At 39.2% G+C, this 27510-nt stretch overlaps 2 protein-coding genes across 11 annotated transcripts in view; one reads left to right on the forward strand and one right to left on the reverse strand.

Annotated features, from left to right (window-relative positions):
• Window positions 1-16994, forward strand: part of GAS2 (growth arrest specific 2) — a 100843-nt gene extending 83849 nt beyond the window's left edge. For all 10 annotated transcript variants that reach the window (XM_023928824.2, XM_086894149.1, XM_086894150.1 and 7 more), the window contains one exon: window positions 15752-16994. In XM_023928824.2, coding sequence (XP_023784592.1) covers window positions 15752-15970 — 219 coding nt within the window. In that variant the 3' untranslated portion in view covers window positions 15971-16994. The remainder of the gene's footprint in view (window positions 1-15751) is intronic.
• A 4161-nt stretch (window positions 16995-21155) lies between these two features.
• On the reverse strand, window positions 21156-26560 carry SVIP (small VCP interacting protein). The gene is made up of 5 exons (XM_086893310.1): window positions 26460-26560; window positions 26001-26340; window positions 25139-25189; window positions 22825-22938; window positions 21156-22016 (listed from the first exon to the last, which is right to left on the reverse strand). The coding sequence occupies exons 1-5, from the start codon at window positions 26558-26560 to the stop codon at window positions 22002-22004; spliced, it is 621 nt and encodes a 206-aa protein (XP_086749436.1). The 3' UTR covers window positions 21156-22001.
• Window positions 26561-27510: the final 950 nt, after the last annotated feature.

Consider the following 27510-nt stretch of genomic DNA (forward strand, 5'->3'; position numbering starts at 1 on the left):
TCCTCTCACTGAAAGGCAAAATAATCCTGACTGTTTTTTGCTAATGGACAAGTCAGAAGGGATCTTTCAGATCTATTACACTATACTTGGTGTCTTCAAGAGAAATTTGTTTCAGAAGGGTGTATGGGTTTGCAACCACTGGAAAACATGTCTTTGTTCTTTAGTTGACTGCCCTCAGATCCTGAACTAACCTATAGGTTTCATCAGTTTTCCGTACTGGCAAGATGGGCTGTGTTGTGCCTTGACATACAACGCTCCAGAGTCCCCCTTTTTATTAATTCATCAGTTACAGGTTTTAATCCCTTTCTTCCTTCCATAGAAATGGGATATTGTTTGACCCTAATTGGGTCCTCTGGCCTTTGTATTTCAATGGAAATTGGCTCCATTTTTAACCTTCTGACTTCTCCTTGAGTGTGCCAGACTTGGGTATCAATTTTACTCTCATCCCCTTGAGTTAGTCTGTACAGGCTTACTATGAGATCTTTTCCTTGTACTGTCAAACTTATTCCCAGAGCTACAATTAGATCTCTTCCTAATAAATTATAATCTGCCTTCTCAACCAGCAACGTATTTCCTAAACAAATCTTAGTTTCCGACTCTATTTCTACATCTTTAATAACTGGGACCTTAAAGGGTTCCTGTTTTGCCCCTACTACCATCATTGTATCCTTACTTTTCATGCATCCTCTTGGCAATTTTTGAACAGTACTCTGTTCAGCCCCCATATCAATCAGAAAAAAATACCTTTTCCTTTTGGGGTCCTATTTTTAATTTTATCAAGGTCTTAGGTGGTGGTTTGGACCCCAAAATAAAGATCCCCTGACACCCCTAGTCCTCTTGGAAGATCCCCTCATCCTACATTCTTTTTCTACAATTCTTTTTTAGATACCCTTTCTTCTTTCAGTAATAGCATTCAGGATGTCCATTTTGAGGACTCTTTCATGTCCCTTCCCATAGGACAGACTGCCTCTTTTGGCTTCCCTGGTTCAGTGCTGATCTTACAGGGCTTCGGGGGCGCTCTTGTTTTTGAACTTCCCCAATGGCTGCAGCTAATACTTTCGCTTGAACCTTCTGTTTTTCCTCATCCCTTCTTACATAAACCTTCTGAGCTTTTCTCAACAATTCCAGTAATCCTCTCCCTTGCCAATTTTCCAACTTCTTGAGTTTCTTTCGTATATCTTCCCATGATTTTGCTACAACTTGTGTTTTCAATAATGCTTCTCCTATTGGAGAATTAAGGTCTACTCCTGAATACATCTGCAGGCTTTACCTTAATCTCTCGAGCCAATGTGTAGGAGATTCGTCTTTTCCCTGGCATTCTCCAAATACTTTGCTAATGTTCTGCCCTCATGGGACAGCTTCTCGTGTTAGCATTCAGGAACACACATAATCACAGAATGATTATGTGAAGGTGCTTTATTGAAGAGCTCTGGGTGTCAGGGGTACACATACCCAAATCTGACCCGACTTGGTTTTGAGTTGAACGTGTGTTTATACTCTATCGTTATATAACTTACATATTAATTATTAAACTTATATTGTTCTACTGTATGCATTGTTTTTACCCAAGCATGGATTTCTCGTGATCCCCTCAACCCCCTAACATTGTTCCTCATGTTCTTTAAACAATAATTGTATCTAATCACATCTAACAATTGTATCATTTAGCATATACTGATTACACAGGTGCAGTTTCACCTGATCTTTAACAAGCACAAGACCTAACATTTTCCAGGGCCTACTTTTCCCAGGACTTTCCAAGCTTAACTTTCTTTCTAAGTCCCCAGATTTTCTAAGATTTTAAAACCTTTTACTATCACTCGGACCCCTTGTATTATCATATCCTGTAAATCTGCCATATTTTGATGACCCCCTTCTGTCTGAGCATCCCACCTGGGTCTTTGGTTTGGCTGTTTTTGGTTTCCAGGTACCCCTTGTGGATTTTGGCACTCCCATTCTCTCATTCCTGCCTGTCTTATCATTTGCCTCTCCTCAGCAGTAAACAATGTCCTTAGTATACCCTGCATATCATCCCACGTATACATACTGGGTCCCAAAAACTGGTCTAACCTGTCTGACAGCCCCAGGGGGTCAACCATCAGCTAACCCATCTTCTTTTTGAAGGCTTGGACATCCCCAGTATTAAGGGGGACATTAACATATCCAATTATCCCTGGCACTGTCAGTACTTCCCTCAGCAGGAGAAGGTTATGCCCCTTTTCCCTATCCTTGTCACTCTTGCTATTCTCACTACTAGTTTTTTCTCTTATTGTCCTCCATGCCCTCCTTGGAGGGGGAGAACAAGTCATCTTAGGGGGAGCCGTTGGTTTTGTGATCTGCATAGGCTGAGGTGGGGGTTCGGTCAGCAATTGTGAAGGCTGAATGAGCTGAGGCTGGGGTGCCAGTTATGGGGGTGGTAAGTTGTCAAGTAGATCCCAAGCCTCGTTCTCATTCTTGGTCTCAGCTGGCTTTCTGGTCTTAATGGTAAGTAACCAAGCTGCTGATCCTATCCATATCTTTGCATAGTCCTTCTCCTCATGATCTGATGGTTCCTTACTATTTACATAAATATTTAGAGCTTGACACACCCATCCCGTAAAGGATCCAAACATGGACCAGATCAAATGGCTTCTAAGCTCCTTCCCCACCCAAACTTCCATATAATAATCAATCACCGTCTCTTCAGATTTTCCTTCTCTTGTGTGACAGTCTTCCCAGTTTTCTAACAAAAACCCCAGTGGGCTATCTGGTGGAATTTCTGGGATTTCCCTCCTCTTTTCTCCCAAGGACTTTTCTTGGAATCCTCTCTGGGTTTTACTTTTTCTCTGCCCCATTTTACTAAATGTTTCAGTGTAATTCTCAATCACTTCTCCCCTCAGTGTCCAGGTCCTTAGTAGGATAGTGAAAAACACACTTCTAGGGGTTTTGCAATTGCTCTGCAACTTCTGTTGCGTCTTACTCAGTCATGCGTTCTGATTTTCAGTTGGCTGGTACTCACCGTACGTGATCAGTTCTTGTTTCCATTTTTATTGATCTTCCAGCCAGCGGGGGACCATCCCTTGGAATTCTGACCAGTAATATGCTCCCTTTTATTTTCTCTCCTTCTCTCTCCCGTGGACCTCCCATTCCTAGGCTAAAAGGTTTGCTCGTCCCTTGAATTCCTGAGAGCGTACCTTTCCTTTTAACCCCCCTGTGACCAATGTCCGAACTCCTTCTCCCAAAATTCAGATTTTACGTATGTAATGAGCCCCTTCAAAATCACTTCCTCCTTTTACTGACCTTATCCCTCATGGGATATAGGAACTGTGGCTTATCAGGGGTCCACATTCACTTCGTGACTATGTCACATCTCATTCTTATGCTCAGTCACACCTACTCAACCAGCGGTACTTATGGCCTCTTGTTCTAATTACAGATGTTCTCTTTTGCTTATGGCTTCTACTTTAATTCAATATTAGGGTGCAGCAGGGGTTGCTGGTCTCCCACAGCATCAGGTCACTAATAAATAGTGGGGTGCCTCCCGATCAGAGAGGGAGGGTTGCAGACCCAAATTTGCATAGTATTGGGGTCAGCAGTCTGTTATAAATGGATAGCAAATTTGATTAATAAAAAGAATTTATTCTATAATCAAAATACAAATTTATGCTTGTAAAAGCCACAAGCAAAAATCAGATTGACGTTGTACTGGGCAAACAGCATTGGGTGAGACAGGGGTGCTCTCTAGCTCCTCTCCACTGTGTTTCACAAAATGTGACTATCACACAGTCCTTTTTATATGTTCTCATGCTTTTCGGGGGTCCCTTGGAATACACTTCTTACAGACAAATATTCATGCTGGTCTTGGTGCATATCACTGTAATCTTGTTGGACAGAGATTTCCTGGAAATACATTCCTTGTAGATGAATATTCATACTAGCTTTGGTGCATATCACTATAATCTTGTCAGATGAAGGTTTCCTGGAAATATGCTAGGATTCTTATCAGATGAGATTATTATAACTTCAGCATGAATTTATTCATGCCATGTATCACACATGTGCTACATCAGTTCAGGATTTCAGTGGGCTGCTAGATTCTTGCATACTCTTAGATGCCTGCTGAAAAAGAAACTTTCTTTGCCTTGTCTTTTGGTTTGAGACGATTTAATGGAGAACATTCTGGAATGAGTTGTCTCCCTTTAAGAGTTCATACAATCCCTTTCCACTAATAAGGAATGAATATGAGTAGATGGGAATGAAAAAAAAAAACCCACAGAAGTTTATTAACAAACAGAATGCCAACAGGCAGGAGAAAATAAGTAAGTAATTGCTAGATACTAAACTGCTAGACCTCACAACTCCAGGGGAACAAAGAGAGACACAAACTGCCATTCCCAAAATGGCGCCAGGCAGCAGCGGCTGCATGACTGAAGGATGGGGGGGGTGGGGGAGATGACATCACACCCTTCCCTTCTAAAATGACACAATCCAGATGACTGCCTGGCCCCAGGTGCAGACGAGATGGCGACAGCCCCTACCAGATAGGCAGGAGCTACAGGGAACTTCCAGGGCAGATGGAACCTTGCTGGCTTGTGGGGGTGTCCATGTCACTGTCACCGCTTCTTCCTGCTCCTGGGCTCTGCACCATGGTGGTGGGGTGGCTAGGGGAGGACAGGTCCACTGGGGGACTTGGGCTGTCCTGTGTCCTGACCCCAGCACTTCCCTTGCTCTTTTTTTCACTGCCGGCAGCTTGAAAAATTCACTTCAAAACAGTTTTTGATTGTGAAATGCACTTTCTAGGAATGGCTACAGTTACAAATGGAAAGCTGCAACACAAGAGCGGGAGCTCTGCATCATCTCTACTGGAGCTGAGTCGCAGGCATGGACATGCAGGCGTGTGCGGAACTGCCCCAAGGCAGTTCAAACCCGCTAACTGCAGTCTCTCCAAGCCAAGGGGGACCCCCCACCCCCAAAAAAAAATACAAAACAAAAAAAACAAACTCCCCCCCACAAAAAAAACCCAACAAAAACAACCCACGCACACACCAAAAAAATACCCCACCTTTCCCTGAGCAAAGACCAAAAAGACTGAGAGCAAACACCATGTGGCAAAAGCAGCAAACCACCTTGGTGGGGAGATTTTGAAAATGATCGCGATAGCAACCTGACACACACAAGGGTCCCAGATGCAAAGAGACTAACAGTTTTTGGCACAGATAGATATGGAATACAATAACATTATGAATCACCACAAGATACCTCAGGCTCTCAAGTACTGTTGCCGCTAACATTCCAGTGGGTACTTCTAGGCCACCTGTTTGTTACCATTTTACACATCTCCACATCCTATTTTCTACTTTCTTATTCTGTCCCCACCCTGCTGTTGCTGTACTTTTCACAAACCACAATTGGCTGATCTTCAGTGATACCACTGTATGTTGTTAGATTTATCAGAGTACTGTTTTCAGCAATTGCTGTTGCCCCTTTTTGGAGGCTGTGGTGCTGTCCTAGTATGATGTTATGCTGATACATCAAATGGAAGATTTTTCTGGTACATTGTTCCTGATATCACTGCACATGCCATTTTCCTGCTCCCTGCTATAAATGGAGGCTTGTGAAACTACTTACCTCTCTTAGATCACATAGGACTTTAATAATTTATCATCCTGTGCCACTTGTTGCATTCGGCTCTGTGACACAGAGACCAGTCCAGCTGAGGATTGCACAGCAAAATTAAAACAGGAACAGGTACGACTGGGTTGCAAAAATAAAGAACTTTAATAATGAGTAAAATAACAAAGGAACATAAGCTGTGCACAGTATGGGGGCAACCTCAGAAGACAAGAAAATGGGGGAAACACAACAATATATAGGGTAGGTCTGAGGGTAGGGGTCCAATCATAAAAGAGAACTAGAAAAATTACCTTATCCGGAATAACTATTAACATTATAATATATATTACATATATAATATTATATATAAAAGATAATAATTCTTATTTAACGTAAGAACTCTCATCAACCATTTCTCCTCACCCTGCCTAACAGGTTTTTCCCACGGGCTTAAGTCTGTGGTTACCTCAGGTCAGCTGACTCCCACACCTGTGCCTTCCTGGTCAAATATGTGTTTCCTAGCATCTTTCAGACCTCTATAAGCCCAGATCTACATTTAAAAAATCTCAGCTTTTCCACATCTGTACTTCTTCTAGGGGAACTCTCAAATAATTTTATAATAAAACTTGCTAGGCCAGTATGAGAAAGTTATGTGACTTGGTTTCAGGATACTTTGAAAGGAGTGGATTTAATTAAAAAATGATATAGTGGTTATGGTTTTAAAACCTTTATCCTAGGGGCCTTTTCATAAAAGAAAAAAAATACTGCTTATTTTAGCAAAAGGGTCTGGTTAAGACTTCTGAAAAACATGACCCAAAATACATTTTGAAGAACTGGACTTCCTATTGACTTCAGTAGGAACTACACCACTCACTTCTTGAAAATATGTAACTGGTTTCATTTGGTACAAAAGTGTATCTGTTTGTTACTGAGTAAGCTTCTAGGGAGGAGTAGATCTTCACTTTATTTATATATTTAAACATTTCCATCTCTACTTTATTTCAAAATGTATTACTGGGTTAAAGTGTGAAACAATAGGTAATATCTATTTAATAATATAATACAATATTACAGTAACAAGTACAGTACAGTATTATAGTACCTAATATTAGAGTTCATAATGATGCTATAAGCTGTTATCACTTTTCAAATCCTGAAAACTCAACTGTGTAATAGAAAAATGACAAAAATATGAGTAGGGAAGAAAATTTAATGAAACACACTTATAATTAAAATATTCTGTCCTAATAATGACTGTTAGATATGTCTGTTGCCAACTAAAACTTATGAGTCTCATTATGCCTTAACTGAAGAGAAATGGCTTTTTTAAAGAGCAAGTCTTCTTTGAAAGTACAACAGTATCTGTGATAGATCATAATAATAGTACTGTCTTATTCTTACTGCTGAAGAAAAAGCCCTCATTATTAATGTGTGTCTGCTGCAGATATCTGAAGCAGTTTGGAGTTGAATATGGAAGATGGTACCCTAATGTACCATAATGTTACCCCTATGTAATTGATCCCTAAATTCTTCCTTGCTGTGTGATGATGCCATTGGGCAGATGAAGGATCTTACTAAGGATCTTATTAAATAAAAGATAGTATTTGTCTTAAAGATGTCGCTGTATATAATACACCACTCTGCTGCCATTCCTTCTTATATATTTGTCTTGGTTCTAGAAGACAGGTGTCTGCTAGGGAGGGCAGGAGCCTCCCTTGGAATGAAAGAATGTAGACCCCCTCCCTCCAAATTATTATAATTTTGAAATCAAGGGGCTTTTAGGCAGAGATCTGGGGATAGGAATAACAGTTTTTTAGTAGTATAACCAGGCAAACAAACAGCAATAACTACAGCATTAACAACAAAACAGAACCAGGGGCCCCGTGACAGCTTTCTCGGCTGAGACGGGATGGGATAGAGGCTTTGCTTCCAAACCCCCTCGGGCGGGCAGTTCCGGTGATTCTGCAGGGCTCTGAGGAACAGCCGACTGGAACAGCAGGAGTGAGCTGAGATCCTGGGCTGGTGGCTGAGGTGTATCAGCAGCTCTGCGGTGGTGCCTGGCACTGCCACACGTCCTGGCAGGACAGGGGGTGTGAGGCCACCAACAAAGAGGGAAGAAGGAGAAAAAGCAGCAGCTCCATCTGGGTGATGGCGAAATTCCCTTCTCTCTACGGCAACAGCTCCACGCCCGAAAAATGTCTTTCTCCGAAGCTGAAGAAAAGCCCGCCAAACTGTCCCCACCCTCCTTTTTCCTGCCCCCCTTCCCCCCCTGGGCATGGCCACTCGTTGTCCTTTGTCGAGCACCCACCAAGTACCCAGTTAGGTTGTCCCCGCAACTAATGGGTAAAAATTCCACAGGCAAGCCAGAACAAAAAAAAGGACACCTAACCCCCAACAATATTTGATACATTTATTATCATAATAGTTTTTGCCTAGGAAGATTACATGACTTTAGGACTCAGTACAGTTGTGCTGAAAACGTCACTTACTTTTAACTTCAAAAGGATAAGGGTATGCCTTAAAATCACTGTCTTTACTGTGGCTGATCTCAATGTCCTGCCTGTGGAGAGATGTCTGCAGTCCTCTGATGAATTTTGTTTGCAGAGTGAAGTGACAGCCAGATTTTGAAAATAAGAAAAGTGGATAATTACACCTGCCATTTTCTGTTTCATACTATAAATGTTTAAATAGTCCTTTGGGTATTTACATATCTGAATGATTATTTAGATGCCTTTTATATTTGCCTACACAAAATTTGCTTGTCCTTTTGATCTGAAACAGCTGTTGTTTCAATTAATTAAGTGGATACCTGTTGATGTGTTTGATACAGCCCAAGATGTAACATTAAAACAAAATTCTTTATAATTCAGAAACTATGTTAATTCTAAAACCATATTGCAGCATAGCTAGAAATACTGTGACAAGCAATTAACATATGCTCTTGACATTTTTTTTCAGTCTGAGCTTTTTTATGATGTTTTTTCCCTACTGAGATTTGTTTAGTGTAATTTCCAATATATAACTCTCCAAAAGTGAGAAGATGTTAATACAGAGGGCTGTCTATTTTCTATGTCATTATCATGGTGTCTGAAGAGAAAGGAAGTGCAGGCTACTTTATTACAGTTTTAGAATGACAACACAGAAAGTTGGAGCTGGCCCTTAAACAAGTCCATATGTAATGGCTGAAGTTGCATCGTTTGGAACTTCTAAAACTAGTAGACAACCCAAAACATTTTTGTATAATCCTATATAAAGACAGGAGCTAGGCAAAATGTGACTTAATGAGGGATGACAAGGGAAAATGAGGAGTGCATATTTCCTGGTTTTCAGGTGGAAAAATACTTATTTTTAATTATTCATTTTTCGGACAATTTAGGTTGGAAGGGACTAATAAGTTGTTATCCGCCAAAATACGTCCTGATGGGACACTTGTGGTTGGGTTCTTTTTCCCCCTTGGACTGAGACTGATGAGAGAGAGGCAGTTTTCTCTTGTTTGGACTGGGTTGTTTATTCTTCTTTTATCTACATTACACGTATACAGGATACAAGGAGCTATGTGCACTAAGATAGAAAGGTGCAAAATGGCTAACAAAGCATTTTTTCAAGGTCTTTTATATGTCTATTCAATTAACAAATGCCATGTAAATTATTTTTCTTAGTGACCCAATGACCCAACACCTGTGTGCTGCACTGTGGTATTCCCTATCCAATCACTTACTATTACCCAAAAACATCTCAAAGAAGCTGAAGACGAAAGAAGAAGGAAAAAGAGACAACACCCTAAATCCTCCATCTTTTCTTCTGTTCTCTAAACTAGTCTAAATCTTTAACTTTTTCACCCAGTGACTTAAGAAAACTACCTAATTTACACACTTGCATTCCTAGTTTTTCTATTTAACAGTTGTTTTCATGGTGTTATATGAAATTCAGTGCTTTCCTGGATGTCAGAGACAGGTATCAGAGATAAGGGCACACAGTCTGTGCCTCTGACTCCAACAAAACCATACATTCAATAGATTGCAAATAAATTACTTCAATGTGGATGAATAACTAGTACCTGGAATTGGCTACATAATTTGCACTTTTTCAGATTTTTAGAGGAGAGGTTTAATTTGAATCCCTTGGACGTATGTACTCAGGCACATAAGTGACTCCTTAAAAGTCAAAAATAAGCTTTATTGTTTTATTAGACTAAAACATTTCTCTAAGAAATTTTTTTCTTTTACAAAAGGGTAATGAAAGCCAAGGTAAAATGTAGTTGAAGGGAAGCTTTCTAGCTTTCCCACTGGAAGCTGATTTTCTTCCATATTCTTCTGGGAATTACTCCCATGATTCCTTGTGTGTAGGTGAGTCCTCTGTAAGAGCAATACTGCCTTTTATAATATTTATGCTGCAGTGTCTATAAACTTTTTAATATAGGACTATATCTAAATAGAACCTGGCTGATAATTAAATCAGATAAATCAGATCATACTTCAGGATTTTGTTATAAATTTTATGAGGAATTCTAGAGATGAAGCTGCGTAATCTTTGCTTACAAGGTATTTTTAATGTCTGTAAATGTGGCTTGCAAGCAAATAATCAGGAGCCTGTTACACACTCTGGTGTCTTCAGGTCACTGAATTCTTAGGGAAGTAGAAAAACTTCATATAGAAACAAACAGTTACCTAAAAATTTCTGAAAATTCATATCCCTGTTTGAATGAATTTAGAAAACTTCTAGTTTTGTATAAATGCCTTCTGTGGTGGTGTCCTCTTCTTGGCTGGCCCACTGTCATTCTCTGTTTGGACAGACTATTAGCATAGACTGTTAGCATGAGCTTTTGAATGTTTTGGTAACTGTCAGGGGATGCTAAGCTACTGTCATCAGAGCCTCTGGGAAGGCATACAGCTGAACAGACTTTTCTGCACACTGCCAGTCTTCCAGAGGTTTTCTCAGGGCTTCACCAAGCTAGACCTGGTTCCACATTAAGTGATGAATGTGAGAATTTTCAATGGCCACCTTCAAGCAGACCTGGGTAACTGCCAAGCATTGGAATCTCTGGGGATTTTGAGAACTAATTTTGCTGGCCCTATTGCCTGAAGCAATACTGTCTCAAGTCTGTAGATAATACTTTTTCATCTTTCATATAGATATGTAAATCAAATTCCAAGACTTCACCTTTTGCCAGCCCCAAACATCAGTTCTTTTGGTTACAACTGGGAAGAGAAAGACTGGAAGAGATGTCCTACTCCATAAAAATGTCCACATGAGCTATGCCCTGCAGAATAATTTGTCACTTGACAATAACATATTCAAGATGCAGGTCCAGAGACTCACTGTGGCAGGCTAAAAGCCTAGATCTGAGTCCCATTCCTGCTCTGATATTTGTATTCTGCTCTCACTTTTTTTTTACTAAGAATGGTTAGTGAGTGCTAAATACTGCTGAAATTTGAGAAAACCATTTTTTCTTATTTTTCATAGACAGGAGGATAGATTCTCAAAAGTGGTATGGACAAACTGGAGCAAAATGATCCATAAATAGCGTCACCGAGGGTTGCAGCAGAATCCTAGAGATACCACATCTGAGGGTGCTTTGCATGTGGGTGGGTGGATGAATGTGTGTACCTCTCTGTGGTGGCAGCAAAGCCTTCGAGCTTCCTGTGGGCAGCAGTCTGATACAGTAATGCACTTAGGTCTATAGAACAGTGGTATTTCTTTAGTGTTGGCCTGTGATGTTTCTGGGGACAGTGTGAAATGTATTGATCTAGAAGCCCATTTCATGATATTGTTCTGAATGCCATTTAAAGAAGGATCCTTAAGTCCTAAGATACAATCAACAAGATATGTCTACTGATGACAATAAGTGTCTTATATTCACCACAATTTGATTTCTTCTCATTAGCAATCTCATTAATATTTCAGTTTTGTGAGTGTGAAATTTGTGTTGCACAGCCACTGGTGTGATGCTCTGCGTTATTTTGCCAAACACCTTCAGTTTTTATAGTCAAATATTCTCTTAGTATGTAGCCTACACTGTTTCTGAAGCTGATCTTCAGAACATGCCAGTTGTGGGTGGGGAGACAAAAATCCACAACTCCTGCTCCAGGTGCTCATGAGACAAACAGTCTCGTTTATTATTCAGAACTCACTTAAATACCCAGTTTAAATCTCCTGGACTGTACAGCCATTGGCTGAGATGTCTCTCCCTGCCCAGCTTCCTGGCCCGTGGCGTGCTTACTTCTCAGCTTGGATGGGGCTGGATGACTGTCTTTAGCTTATCCAGAGGCATGTTCAGGCATGAACTAAGCTAGCTGAATTGGATTTGTGTTATGGTCAGATTAACTTCGTCCAGTCCAGGCCAGCTGTACTGTGACAATACCATGACAGGTCTTACATCAGCTATTTGCTGTAGGTTGCTGCATTTAGCTTCAAGAGCCCAGCCCAAGTTCCTTTTGAGTCAGCAGGGTTTTTGTGGGGTTTTTTTTCAGTACTTGGATCAGATCCATAGTCTGTAGTTCCTCCTTCTTCCTCTCACCTCCTGAAATATTCTGTAAGAAAGTTATAATCTGAAGTGTGTACTGGGCCAGATTTTTAGTTCTGATCAAACAGAATAGATTTTTTTCAAGTCAGTAAAATGCTGTTTATTTAGATTAACTTCTGTCTTTACATACAGCCTAATAGCTCTTTAATAACGAATCAAACTCACCAAACTTATGGTATGTGAAAACTGTAACTGCCTAGACTATATTTTACTCTGACACCAAAGTCCTGTGTAATGACAGCTTAGCATCACCTAACTTTTTTCAACTTTTTTCTTTGTTATCTCCAGATATAGCCTTGATGTCTACCAGAACAATCTATCAATCTATCTTCCTGTGTAATGCTATTTTCTAGTCCTCTGGTGTGCTATATGTTTGGTTCACTGTAGACTCAGCTTAAAGACAGGTTCAAGAGAGAAGAGCTTTAGTGACAGCCCTGTTTCAGACACAACTGAAATAATGGAATTTATGGCAATCATAATCATATGCTGGATTTTATTTTCAGAAAGGATTTTCTTAGTTATAGGTGGCTGGATAGCAGTATGAAAATACACGTATGCCATGAATGTATTTAAATTGATACTAATAAACTTTATTATTTTAAGTTTATAAACTTTATTTTATTATATTTTATTATATTTTTATTATTATATGTTATATTATATATATTATATATTACATATATATAATATAATACTATATATTTTATTATTTTATTTTATTATTTTAAGTTTATAAACTTTATTTTATTATAGTAGAATTTATTTTATTATAGTAGAATCCAACTTTTTTCTCCTCAGACATCTCATGCAGTTGAAAAGGTGGATTGGATTGATTATGAAATCTCAAAAGTTTCATCTTCAGCTGAAGTATTTTGGGGAGAAAACTGCTTTTTCAGTTAGAAAGTAGAGCAAGTTGTTGGGGTTTTTTTCCATGACAAGAAATCCTTCATACTTCTGTGAAGCTGGAGCAATTCTGAAACTAGCAGAATTATTTTGGATTCCTGCTGATGTTACTAACATCAAAATATGACTGTAGGAGTAAAATGGTGCATTTGTGGCACAGCAATGGCACAGCACTGCATAAACAGTTACATTTAGGTTGCAGGAAAGCTCTGTCTGTAGAAAGCAAGCACTCAATGAATTTTGTAATAGTATAATAACACAAAAGGTAAAGATCAAAAAGGGGAAAGACAAAAGATGTGCATTTAACCTAAGCATCAGGAAACAGTATTGTTGCTCTATTGGGAACAGTGAAAGAACGACACAGACTCTCTCATGGAGTCAGAACTGGAGAAGTTTCTCCCGGTTTATTACCTCAGGTCTTTTTTATAGACCGATACGTGAAAAGTACAGAAAAGAAAACTCTTATTGGTTAGTAAACTAACACATCACCATCATTGGTCAGTGGGGTTCACCACCCCTTGACTTCCTCTTGCAAAAAAACAAGAAACAGATAAACAGCACCCGCAAGGCTGCTTTCTATCTCTGAGGATTGTTTTAATTCCTCCTTATGAATTCCCAGGCCACTTTACCAGGCAAGACTGAGAAAGTTATGTGGCCTGTAATTTCCACAGGCACCATGCTCCCTGCTTCACAGTTAGCATCCATACAGTATAGTGTGTTTGCACACTAGTCAGTAAGGGAAATTGAACCACATATACTTTTTGCTAGCTTTCCATCTTAATCAGAAGTCTAGGTACTAACTGCTCTTGGAATATGAATCCCTCTCTGATAATATAGGGAAGCTGAAATTCAGGCACAGTTAACCTCTCCTCATGCCATGTTGTATTGCACTAGTTGGGCTTAAGTTGTTCTAATGTTGAAAGTTTTTGGGGCAGTCCTCAAATGCTTTTTAAGGTGTTCAAAGAGAAGAAAATTGCTAAATAAAATTCTCTAGACTGTCTTAAGGCTCTGTCACCATTTGAACTTAAATTTTCAAACTTGATGTAAAAACCATTTGCTTCTTGCATGATATATTGTTCAGACTGGAGGCATGATTCAAGTCACATACCCTTGTCAGCTCAAATCAGAGTCTTGAAACTAAAATATAAACCTTGAAAGACAAAGTCTGATTCTGTTTTCACTCACATAAATCTAGAGAAAAACCTCATTCATGTACAGCTATTGTAGAAGCTAACACTCATCCAACCCAGTAACTCAGAGCAACAGGGCAGACTCAATAGCTGGGAGATACTAATGAAACTGAGAGTGCTTGAGCATCTCCTTGTGATGGATCAGAAGTAACTTTATTTTTCAGTATCCATAATTGATTTCCCATTACATTTCACATAAAAACCAAAGTGCAGAAGCAAGAATTTCCTTGTGTAAAAATGTTTTAAATGAAAACTGTTAAATGAGATTTTAATCTGCAGCTGCTTATTCTAATGAAGAGTTCCATTTCTTACTTACATAACCTGATTTTCAAACTTCAGTAAGTTGTACAGCTGGCCATGTTTTCTTCACTCCACGTGAATTTGTCTCCTTATGTCACAGAATTCAAACAATAGGCTGAGGTGGGGGTTTTTTTGAGGTTTTTTTTTTAAAGTTAATTTTTTGCCTTCTATTATGTATGATTTTGTTTGATTTGGGATGTTTCCTGTTTTGTTTGCTATACTGTGTTACAAAAGGTTTACGTAGCATGTAAGTCTCAACTGCAAGTACTGCCAGCTCTCAAGGGAGTTTTGAAAATGTCCATATAGGCATCACAGCCATACATCCAAATTCAAAAACCCAGACCATGTTAAATGTCTTCTAGATGCCTTTTACAGAACTAATTTTTAGCTGGTACTACAGCTAAATATTTAGCATTTCATGAGATATCCTGATCAAAGCATTTTTCAATGTGGTATTTATAATGTTGATTATAAAATAAACCAATAAAATATAGATTGTACTGCTTTATGATACCTCACTGGTATTTATTTCTGCATGGAGAAACAAAAGGGAGAAGTGGATACAATCACCAATTGAACTCAAAGGTAGACCAGGGAGAAGGTACACTGGCACTTGGAGAGAAAAAATTTATTTGAATTTCGGCAGAAAATTCAGATGTTTCCAGACAATTACAGATAAATTATTTCTGATGTACCTCATTGGATTCTTTTAATTACAACTTTAAACTATTCCATTAGAATGTATTATCAGCAAGACTTAACTTTTAAGATAAATGGAACTTCATTTTCTTAATTGTTTTTTTGGTAATTTTTCAGAGATAGAGGAAATTGTTTTGGTTGCTTGCCCTTCACTATTCCTATAAAGAAAATCCAATTTCAAGACAATATAAAATGGTGTCTTTACTAACATATTTTCAAAAAAATAATCTAAATGTAGTCATGTTCCCTGGCATATTCCTACTAAACACCTGAAGAAGAGAAAGACTTCATGCTATAGGACTAGAAAAACATATAGCATTTATTTACATAAAATATGAAAATCTTTAGTTTAAAATACCAGCACATTTTCTTAAAGATTTTTTTTTTAATTTACTTTTAAAATGCAAATAAAACCACTCTACTTTATTTTCCTTTCCTTTTATTGTGGACTACCATCATATGTTTTTAACTTTGAATTAAAGTAAGCAGTTTAATGGTTGCCTCTCAAGAGTGTTTGTGTTTTTTCCCGCCTATGTAATTTCAGATGCTGCACAACAAACACGTGATGGTTCGTGTTGGAGGAGGCTGGGAGACTTTTGCAGGTTACTTACTGAAGCATGACCCATGCCGAATGCTTCAAATCTCCCGAGCAGATGGGAAAACTTCTCCAATCCAGAGCAAGTCTCCAAACCTCAGGGACATGAATCCAGACAATTATCTGGTTGTTTCTGCCCATTACAAAACCAAGAAGGAGGTTCAGTGAAATAAGCTTCTCATGTGGGTGGGACTTCATGTATGTAGGTCCAAATTATTCTCCCAAGTGTAGTGAATTTAGTTAATGCTTTAAAAGGACTTTGGAAAATTTAACACAGACTGGAAATGACACCCCATTTTGAAGATCTTTGAATTTAGAACTATTTATTTCTAGTACTGTATCTTTTATAGGAAATTACCCTTGATACGCTAATTACTACAATCAGATAATAAATAGACATATATTTTTAGCCAAATTATTACTCTTTAATATGTGAATGTATACTTAGAGCTACATAGAGCAGTGGATCCTGTTAATGGAAGAAAATAGACAATGAAATATATTTGTATGAAAATCTTATTACTCTGAATCTCTGACTGTTAGGCTAGTGGAAATATATATATGCAGGTGGAAAATGGGTATTTGGGGAAATTATTTGGTAATGTCCCTTGAAATTAAATAAAAATTTGCTATTTGTATGTTTTGCCATCTTACTATTTAAAGCTGAAGACAATACTGAGTGTTCAATCTATTTGTAGATCCTTTCTGTTTTTCACAAAGTTGCCCAATGTAAAAGCATGGGAAAGTGGAGAGATTGCCCCTTCCTCTGTCAGTCAGTGGAGCTGGTTGGTCATACCAATGAAGTGATTTTCTGCAGCCCGTAAGGGAACCAGTAACAGGTGCACAGCCTTCAGACCCAAGGAGGAGCTTCAGAAAATGCAAATATGGAGTCACAAAATATGGCACTGCTCTTGGATATGACCTTTTCCTTCCCTTTCTTTTTAATGTTGTTGGTCCTTTTAAACGTGAAATATTCATTACCCTATAAATAGAGTGATTCACATTCTCATAAATCATTCACACAACTGTAATATAGCTAAAGGTTTTTGTGGGCTCAGTTCATTGTTTTGGCTACTTTTCTATGTTTGTATTTGGTAATTTATGTGCCTTGTAACATCCTATAAAGATCATTTTATAGGATTGTTTTGATGACTGTATGAATTTAAAAAATAAATTTTTTTAGGTACTCATACATTTTGGAACTCTTATTATTTGTAATCTCTCATCTCTACTTTGCTGCTACTCACTGGATGCTGACAATACACAACACTGATTGCTGCCCTAATAATGAGCTGCACAAAGGGGCAAACAGATAACACAGAAATACCCAAATTTTATTGAAAAATAATTTTTCTTTGCAGGGAAAAAAATTCAAAAGCATCCTTGAAATAATTTAATTTAGTACTGACTAGTATTTTTCTCCATTTTCTGATGTTAAATTTTAAAAAAATGGTCCTATAGTCTGCTCCTGTGGTCCTTAACAGCAAAATGTCTGTGAGATAGAAAGCATCAAAGCCACCTTTCATGTTCTGTGCCTTATTAAAATCAGCATGTTGTATCTTACTTCTGTGGAAAAGGCCTACCTCACCATTTAAAAATAACTACTGAATACAGTTCACAATTGCTCGGTGCAGCAGACAAAGTAGCAGGACATAATTCCAAAGTTGCAGCCTTTTGTTCTTATTTTGAAACACTTTCTACAAAGATTAAACACATATTCAAGCAATAAATCTTTTGAAAAGCCATAGGAAGTCTCAGCTGTCATAGAAGTTGTCATATGTTCTCTATAAGGGAGCAGAAAACAGACCACAAGGAACATAATTTTAGAAAAAATGTAGCATAGCTGAAAAAGAATCATTATTTTAATATAAGCACTGAGTGAGAGATCTATTTTCAAATTAAAAAAAAATATCACTCTTGAAAATGTGAGATGTTTATTTAGAAATAATGGCTATTTTTTTAAACACAATTAGCTGGATTTCATAGAATCATTAACATTGAAAAGACTTCCAAGACCTTCAGGTTCAACCTTTATTTCCATCATCCAAGACTATGGTTGTGTTGCTATTATTATGTTGGATTTTTAAATATTTGAAGGTGTTTACATATTAAAAAATCAGAGCAGATAATTAAAAAAAGGTATTCATAGGTTTATTTTAATAGTAAATTTCAACACTCCCAGTAAATCCTAATCAAGATTTTAAACTAAACATGAACCCCTTTATGTGTTCAATCGTACCTGTCGCTGATGTTGGAGACAGGAATGCAACAAGAACACACCAGGTTCATGCAGCAACAGCCAAATTTTATTGTTGGGCACCCTCTTTTATAGGGCCTTCAAATTTCCCACACTTTCATACATGATTGGTTAGGGGTCTTAACTCTGCCCAGAGCACTGGCCAATTATATGAGTGCCTTCATGGTTCAAAGGGATTGGCTGGGGTCCTGTTTGAATCTGACCTATCATTACATACCCAGAGACTTGTTTACTTCTGTTCCCTACGGAGCCAGGCTGGTTGAGTTGGTGTCTGTCACGGCTAATTTTATCTGTGCAGCTGTAGACCAGCTATAGCTCTCACATGTACCTATCAAAATAGTCTCTTTTTGTTTTGGGGTACTCAAATGTCTTTAAAAAAGTCTTCCTCGCTTAAAACTTCAACTTTGCCAGTTCCAGAATGGGAGACTGTAAGATTTTATTTTAAAGTATTGCCAGTACCGCCTGATGTAAAAAACATTTGTTAGTTTATTAGAACATTATGGCTTAATTTATAAAGCTAAAGCCGAGCAGTAGAATCTTGCTCAAATGCATACAGCCCTTGTTGCAGTGGTAGAGGCAGAACAGATTTAGGTCATTTTCCATCATGTAGTGATTTTAGCTAACTATATTGCTGTGTAAATTGGCTGAATGTGAATCTTGAGGAGGCTGAAGTCTTGAAAAGTTTAAGTGATAGGAGCTGCAACAAAGCCTTTTCTCAAAGTCCTCGCAGACCAAATCCCATGGGAGCTGCCTGTGAATAAACTGTGCTTAATCTCAAAATGGATAAATTATGTAAAATTTATGTACAAAACCCATTATTATTGTATAATGTCAAATACACCTCACCATGCTGAAAGCTATTCAGACTTTGGAAATGTAACTGTGATATCTGTTATTGCTGATTATAGGAAGTGCATTCTGTCACCTTGCCATTCATACATTACCTGGAGATTTTTTTCCAAGCAGGATTATTTACATCACTGATATAAACATCACATGATGTATCCTGTATGACAGGATAGGGCTTTTTCGCATTTTTATTATAGGGATAACTGCTCCTTCCTTTGCAGTACCACCTTTTTTTTTTCACCAGCAATTTAGAGAAGGAACAAAAAATTTACGGCAGCTAGTTAAAGGATTGTTGGTGGAGATGCGTGAAATGAGACTATATATATAGCAAGTTTCTCATAACTGAAGACTCAATCCTGAATTCATTACACATGTTCACTTTCGATCTGGAAGATGAGATGTTTGCCACACCACAGAGTTAGAGAAGGATGTCCCAGAGATGCTGACAAGGGTTTGGTTCTTTTTGGGCTTATGTGTTGTACTGCCTCATTGGCAGCAGCCTCACAGTATCTGACAAGGGAAGGAGGTACAGTGCTGCTTCTTTGCTCTGTCTCCTACTTTCTTAGCCTGTGGCATGTTGACTAAGGTAAAGTGGAACAGACAAGTCGGATCACACTAATGTTGATAGGGCTGGACAGGCTTTCCCAGACTCTGGAAAAACTTCTGGCACTGCTTATACCTGATGAGCTCTGTCTCAAGTATTTAGTCTTGTCACTGTGCCAAATCCACACGCTGAAGTAATCTATGTTCCTCAGGGTCCACTGTGATGCTGCCCATCCTTGTGGAGACAAGATCTCTGTCTTCCCAAATTTCAGGACATCTGCTACACTCTCTCTCTAGCATAATATGTGTATTTTAACCGTATGGACTGGCAAATGGTTTCCAAAGATGATGCTATCACAGTCACAGAGAGTCAGCTTTTCAGTCCCATTTACTAGCAATGGACTTTGGCCTGCCAGTGTTTGAAGTGCAAAAAGATGAAGAAAAAAAAAGTTGTACTGATGTAAACAAAATATCAACTGTCTAGATAATCTATGTGAAAAGGTGCATTTTAACTCTGAGGTGAAGTAAACATCTAGGATTGGAGAAAAAAAGGACAAAACTGTTGTGGTTCACATTAACTTAGTGCTGCACTAAGCAATAAGAAAGACAGGGAAGACATCCATAAGGAGAGAGCAGCTCTAATCTATGTGGCTCTCAGCCTTACTGTTTAATGATACACGTCATGTAGTTTATCAGTTGCACACTACTGCTTGCAGTAGTTTCTGCTTTCACTCTCAGCTGAAACAAAACTTAAACCAACAGTAAGTGTTTTTATTTACCCAAACAATTCCTAATCAGTTGAGCCTGGATGTGTACGGTGTAGGAACATCTTCTAGAACAGCTTTGTAGGTGATTCCTAATCTAGAACTACACACTCCCATATCCTCTGATGTGGTTCCTTAGCCATAGAATAAATCCAGGATTCAAAACTTGGTCTCTTAAGAATCACAGGCAGCTCTGGCTTGGAAGATGGAGAGAGAGAAGAGCGTGATTGGTTTCTCTAGGTTCTTTCAATGGCTTTAAATTAAAGTGTTCATGGCACCAATGCAAGCAGAGGCTTGGATGACAAGAGCCATGGTTATTTGCTGCACTTGCAGTTTTGGGGGAGCAGTATAACAGAAAATGAAGAGAAAAATGTTTGAAGTTTTAAATACCCCAAGTGACCAACTAAGTGTAAGTGCTGCTTAAGTGTCTTATAGGACACCTACTGGGATGTTAGATTGAAATTCTCATTTTGAATTAATGTCTGAGATACTTTTTGTAACTCAATGCATTTTCAGTAATTTAAAAAAAATTATTATGACTAGTTAATACACTGAAAAAAGCAACTGCAAACACTCAAAGGAAACTGAAGGCAATGTTCAGCCAAGGACACAGCTTTTTTCAGGCCAAACACCATTATATTAATATTGAAAGTTCTCCCTTCTCAACTCAATTTTGAAGGCTAAGCCAGGAAACTGTGTCAAGACTGCACTCCCAGGACAACACTGGGCAGTACTGAGATATGAAAAACAAAATACATAGTTCAAGGGGTGAAAAAAAAAGCCTCTAGGCCTGACTCGGTCAGAAATTAGGCAATTGCAGTACTGAGCCCATGCATAATGTGCATAATGCTCTCTGGGGAAAAGAAAATGGTTTTGCACTGTAAGCAGTCCACCTAAATAACACATAAACTTTTGGAAACAAACTGGCAAAGAGATGGCAAACTGTTTTCCAGTTTATTTTCAATGCTGTTGAGAAGGGCAGCATTGCCCTCTTGTGGTAATAAATGAAAACAACTAATAACAGGATTTTTAATTTCGTGTTTAACTTTCAGTGTTCATTACAAATACTTACAGACTCAAAAGAAATCCACATGAGAATATGAGAACAATTATTACACACATAATAAAACAGCATTCTTGATCTAAGTACACAGGATTTATAAAGGTTTCTATTTTTTCTTTTAACTAGTCACAAAATTATTCCATTTGTAAAGACCCACCATGACTCTACATTTCTTTTTTTGAAAAAGGCACTAAATTTCTAAGCAGTCCAAGAGTAATCAGGAAACAGAAAAGAAATGCTGTCATCTGCAGATTCAAATACATATATATATATAATATATATATGAAAAACTTTCTACATGAGGACTTGGACACTAAGTTTAATTGTAGAGCTTGAAATAACCATCAAAACCAACACATGGGCACCTGAGCTTCCTCAGGCTAGTCATACACAGACAGACAGACATCAACTGACCAGACAGTATATACATATTGACTGACTATATGTAAGGAGGCCACCTCCAGCTGACAGGAAGTCTTGACAGGGAAGCAATAAAATATGCATGGAAAACAAACAAACAAAATTGGCAAAACCACAGTGCTCAGATTAGTTTTTAAGTTTCTTTATGAATGTTTCCACATCCATTGTCCCACAATGGCAATATACTGCTAAGTTTCCAGATGTAAATAGCAAAAGCCACATGATGAATAAGTGCCACTTAGCTGCAGAAACTGACAAGTTATTGGCAGTAAACATCAATCATCTTTCTTCAGAAGTTATGTGTTATCCAACCTGCCACTAAAGAAACAAACAAAACATACCACTGGTTTGTATGACGACAAGGAAAAGAAAGGAAAAATCCCAAACCAAACAAACATCATATTGTTGAACTACAATAAATTCTCCATTTACCTTTAAATTCTCAATTCACCTTTTATCCCAGCAAGTGATGGACATGCAGTGTGTCAGTGGCAACTTATAGAAACTCCTGCCTCCTGAGTCATATACAGTAATGAGGGCAAAAGATGAAGGTTTACAAAGCCTGAGTTTCAATGATCAGATACATCTATTGTTTTGGAGAGACTGTAATTCTTCATTAACTCTCTGCCTGGCCTTCTGAGGTAAAGTTCACATTAGAATAGCAATAGTAGTAAACTTCATCCATATTTATGCCAACACTGGCACTTCTTTTGTAATGAGACACACATACATAAATCCAAAACCATTGCTCTTCTTAGTTCAAATGTTTTCTATAAGCTCTGAAGTAAAACAGACAATCTTAACTGGCAGTGAAAAGGGACACTGTGTACACAGTAACACAGTGATGGGGTCCCCAGTGTTTAGAGACCTGTAAAACTGATGCATCATAGATGTAGAAACTGGGAAGAGGGGGGGAAAAAACTCTCTGCCATCCCTGCTGTCTTTCTGTCCTAGTGATGAAGTCTAATTAAGAACACTGCATGATAATGACACATACTTCTATTTTTATTCCATTTCCCTTCCTCTTGGTTTTTCCTCAAGCTATTCAATCTTCTGCATGACAAAACAGGATTTTCACAATGGATATATGGACAGTTGAATCATATTGTTTCTTTTTTAAACTTACTCTCAGTCTTCCTTCTCCTCCAGGACATGAAGCTGCAATTCTTCTTTCTATTTCTTCTTGTTTCTTTTTCTTCTGCTCTACAGAGTAAGCATTCTTAATACCTCGAGAGGAAGCCTGGGAGAAAGCACAATTTTTCTGGAGAGAAACCAAACTGCAAGTGTTGGACACACTATTTTATCAACTGTGGTTTGCATGAAAAGACTAAAGCACTTAGTAATGCTACTATTATATCAAGGTAGACATTTCAGGGTATTTCCTCATTCTGTGAACTCTTGGTCCCATGGGTAAGTGAGGGTGGTTTTGTTTCACTGTTATTACATCCAGGTGAGGATACTTAATTCTCAGATGCAGAACCAGAACTTCCCAATAATCCACAAAATTTTTGCCTGCTTTTTTCAGTGTCAGGGCCTACTTTCACCCTCATGAACAGGAGAGAAGAAAAGCTGTGTTAGTAGTGCCCAGGCTGTGAAGAAGTTCAACTTTTAAATTGTGATCTGTGAGAAATACCCTGCATGATAGTCTACCCTTCAAAATGTCACAAGGTGTGTGGTAGCAGGAAAACCAAATGAAAATTCTGTCGTGAACTGACTGCTTCACATCCCTTGTGGGAACTGTTTAATGACAATCTAGACTAGATGGCAGGAGTATCAGAATTACAGTCAGTTAACGCCATGAAAAACAAATAAAAAAAGTTTAAAAAACTTGATTCTTTTCTAAGTTTTGGGTTATAATAACATAGCAGAAGTTATACAAAAGATGACAAAATCTACCAAAGCAAAACAGCAACGTTCTCACCTGAATTTCAATGTCCTGACATTGCTCAATTCTCAGTGGGGTACTAAGACAAATCTTACCACCAATTACCAGCCTACTTAGACCATACTCTTACTCTGCCTCTTAGGAAACTGGCCTTCCAAGTAAGTCAGGTACCCAAACTGTCTGCCTGCAGCACCCCAAAAGGAAGAACATCTCACATGATGTCAGGAAGGGATAATGAGCAGCTAAGAAGCATTTACAGGAGAACACTAAGCAGAGAAAAAAGGACATCTGATCTACTCTCTTGGGCCCTCACTAGGGCTAAACAAAGTATGGCTGCTTGCAAAACGTCTCCATTACCGAACACTCAGGGGCTAAAATGACCTCTCAAAGACAGTCCTGAAAAATCCTGGTAGATGCTTTATCTCTTTGTCTTCCATGACAACAAAAAGTAACAGAGTGCTACTTCCATTTCTCTTTGTCAGCATAATGGGTCCCACAAATTTCCAAGGACATCCACAACCCTAATTGCTTAATTTCTCCTTCCTCTCAGGAAAACTTTTTAGCCAGTTAAGAGCTAGCTATTTCCTACTGTTATGCTTAAAAATCTCTTTGTAACTGAAACCCATTTGTGATTGAAAATAACATGTGGATTGCTTTTAGTATATAGAATGACACAAAATCAAGAGTTTTAAGGAATCTAATGCATCACTCAGCTATAGCTCCAATTATTTACCAAACTCCCTTCAAAACAGGTCAACATGGTCCCCATGCATAATGGTTAATTCCTAATTCAATATGTAATGTCACTAACATTCACACAAATAACAATCATTTTTCTTCAAAGTTCAGCTGTGGTCTCTAAGACACAGAATTCAAAATCTACAATAACAGTATAAGGTATAAGCATTTTTTAGAGGTACATAAGGAAAAAAAAAAAACAGGCTGGCTGTTCAGGCTGGCTAGAACATTTGTATCCTACCTCTTCTAACTTTAAAGATATCAAAGCAGTTAAAGCTTGGCAACCTTAGAAAGACAAAAGACCAAGTTAATACTACATCTTTGCTGAAATCTGAGCTAATAAACATGTTCAAACTGTTGCCTTGCTGATAAACAGAACCTGCAAGTGCATACAACCCCAATTTTAAAGGAAAGTGCAAGTGCAGTACCACTTGTAATTTCTACTGCAACAGTTGTTTGACCACTCTGCTTTGAATACTTCTCTATCTCTTGTTTTCAAGCCTTAGAATCAGGAAAAAATAATGTTGAACTTCCTCTTCCAGTTCTTGGGTTGTTTTATAAACTACTGTAAAGTATTTCCCATCCAAACAAGCTCAGTTACTTTGCAATGATCTTAGAGCACCTACATAGCTGTAAAATTCTTAATATATATAAAAAAGGCATAACTGTACAACATTAATAATACTAGGGAAGTACTTAATGACAATTCCCACAATCCAAACATGATATCCAGTGTTACCAGAAAAGCCACAGCCATTCTCCCCATAAACAGTTATCTAAAAGTAATTTCAATAAATGACATTTCATCAGACATTACCTCCATCTGCCTCTTTTCAGCAGCTTCTGCTAGTTGTCTTCTTTTTATTTCCTAGATATAAAGTTAAAGATAGAGAAATTCTACTTCAATATAGTCTTTGCATTCTTTTTAAAGTCTTAATTTTTAAGTATGACTCAGATCTGATACTAACTCCCACAAAATGTCAACTTCAAGTTAATTAGCATCATCTTACCCTGCATTGCCAGCCTGCAAGAACGAAGTGTTTCTAGTGAATATGCCAGAAGAGCAGCTGCTGACATATATACAATCAAACCTCACCAGAAATCGCTATTCAGCCTTTCTGCACCGTTTTGAGTGCATTCACTCAAAAAAATCCAGACTGGGATGAAATGGCATGCAGTCTATGAAACGTCCTTTTAGAGTCTGGAAAGGGCAATGCTTGCTCTCCCAGGCAAAGTGAGCTCCTTTCCTTCTCCCCCATGAAATCCTCAGAAGAGGAGTACAAAGCACAGAGATGAGTTCTTACTCACCTAGAAAAAACGTCATGCAATGGAGGGTAGTTAGAAGTGAGCAACACTATGTACTGGACAAAACCGCCCAGCTTTTCCTATTTCTTGTAAAAATTGGGTCATATTGGCCACAATTATGCACTAAAACGTCCCACTTGAAACCCCCGGTCTCCGTGATCCGTGGGGCAGAGAAGCAGGACGTTCTGGGCGCCAGGCCCCAAGCTGCGGGATGCCCCGGGTGGCCTCGGCCCAAAAGTTCTACCCACCCCGAGCCGGGGGCCGAAGGACAGGTTTCCTTTCCCCGGCACTGCCACTACCTCCCGGGGCACTACAACAGCCACACGGCCTGGCCTCCATGTTGAAGAAGGAAGATCACCGCCCCCTGCGCTCACCCTCATCGTGGCGACGCTAGGCGTCACTGATAAACAACAGGGTAAAGGAGGGGGGACCGCCCCCGAGCCGGGGACCGCCACCGTGATCGCACACTCACCGGGTCGGGCGTCTCCACCACGTCCTTGACGGCACTCCCCAAGCAGGGTAGGCACTGCCCCATAGCGAACCCGACCGCCCACAAGCGCCGCGGAGGAAGCGGCGGCGACCCCGCCCACGGTCCCCGCGGGGCGCCGCGCCAGCAGTGCCCTCCCGGGCCTGGGGCCGTCGGGGGCGTGCGGGGCGGGGCGCTGTAGCAGGGTCGTAAGAGTGCCCCCGGTAGTGAATTCAATGGAAGGTGTTCTATAACGGCAAAGGGTAAACAATGCGATTGGTTTCCCAGCCGATGTCGGGGGAATGTCAGGGCCCGCTGGCGGCGTGCTCTGCCAACAGTTCCGATCCTATGCACCGCCCGTCTCTGCCTTCCATCGGCGCTGCTGGAGCTCAGCGGTGAAGCCGGCGCTGATCTAGCTCGTCTTGGGTGGTTGAAGATGTCTCTTACTTGCTCCTCTATTTCTTCCATTTTTTTCCTTAAAAGAAAAGAAAAAAACCTTCTTTTCCAGCTTTTTATAGTAGACTCCAGCCTTACCGGATTCAACATTTCCTGAATTTGAGTGCTGGTGCATACATCAATTCCCAAGGATTATGTGAGGAGTATAAAATATATTATTCATAAACGGCCATGCAACATCTACCCAGTTTCTTGTCTTCCTCAGTAATTTTAAACAAAGTATATATTTTTTGCACCCGTGTTCTTGCCCTATCATTTATTTAATTAGCTTGTGATGTCATACATTATTGTGAAGTACGAATTTAAGTTTTTGTGTTTGTTCCCTGCATCTATAATTAGGCATAGAATCATGTGACTTGGGTAGAATCATAGAGTGGGTTGGGTTGGAAGCGATTTTAATGGCCATGTAGTTCCAAACCCTCTACCATGGTCAGGGACACCTTCCACTAGACCAGGTTGCTCCAAGGCCCATCCAGCCTCGGCTCGGACATTTTTGGGGGTGGGGCAGCCACAGCTTCTCTGGGCAACCTCTGCTACTGCCTCACTACTGTCACAGTAAAGAAGTTTCTATAAAAGCATACTCTAAATCTACCCCCTTTCAGTTTAAAGACATTCCCTCTTTGAAGCCCATCTTACAATTGCACATTCTTGTAAACCTTCCCAGCTCTCTTGTGTCTATGTACTGGAAAGGGCTTTAAAGTTTCTCTGGGTCTTCCCTCCTCCAGGTTGAACAAGCCCAACTCTCTAAACCTTTCTCTGTACTAGAGGTGGTCCAGCCCTCTGAGGGTCTTCATGGACCCCTCTGGACTCTCCAACAGGTCTATGTCCTTCTTATGCTGGGGGCCCCAGAGTTGTACACAGTGCTTCTGGTGGGGTCTCGCAAGAGCAGAGTAAAGGGACAGGTACCTCCCTTGACCTGCTCATCACACTGCTTTTCATGCAGCCCAAGATGTGATTTTCTA

The sequence above is a fragment of the Cyanistes caeruleus genome, chromosome 6, assembly GCF_971803275.1.
Source record: "Cyanistes caeruleus chromosome 6, bCyaCae1.hap1.1, whole genome shotgun sequence".
In the NCBI taxonomy this organism is placed as follows: Eukaryota; Metazoa; Chordata; class Aves; order Passeriformes; family Paridae; genus Cyanistes; species Cyanistes caeruleus.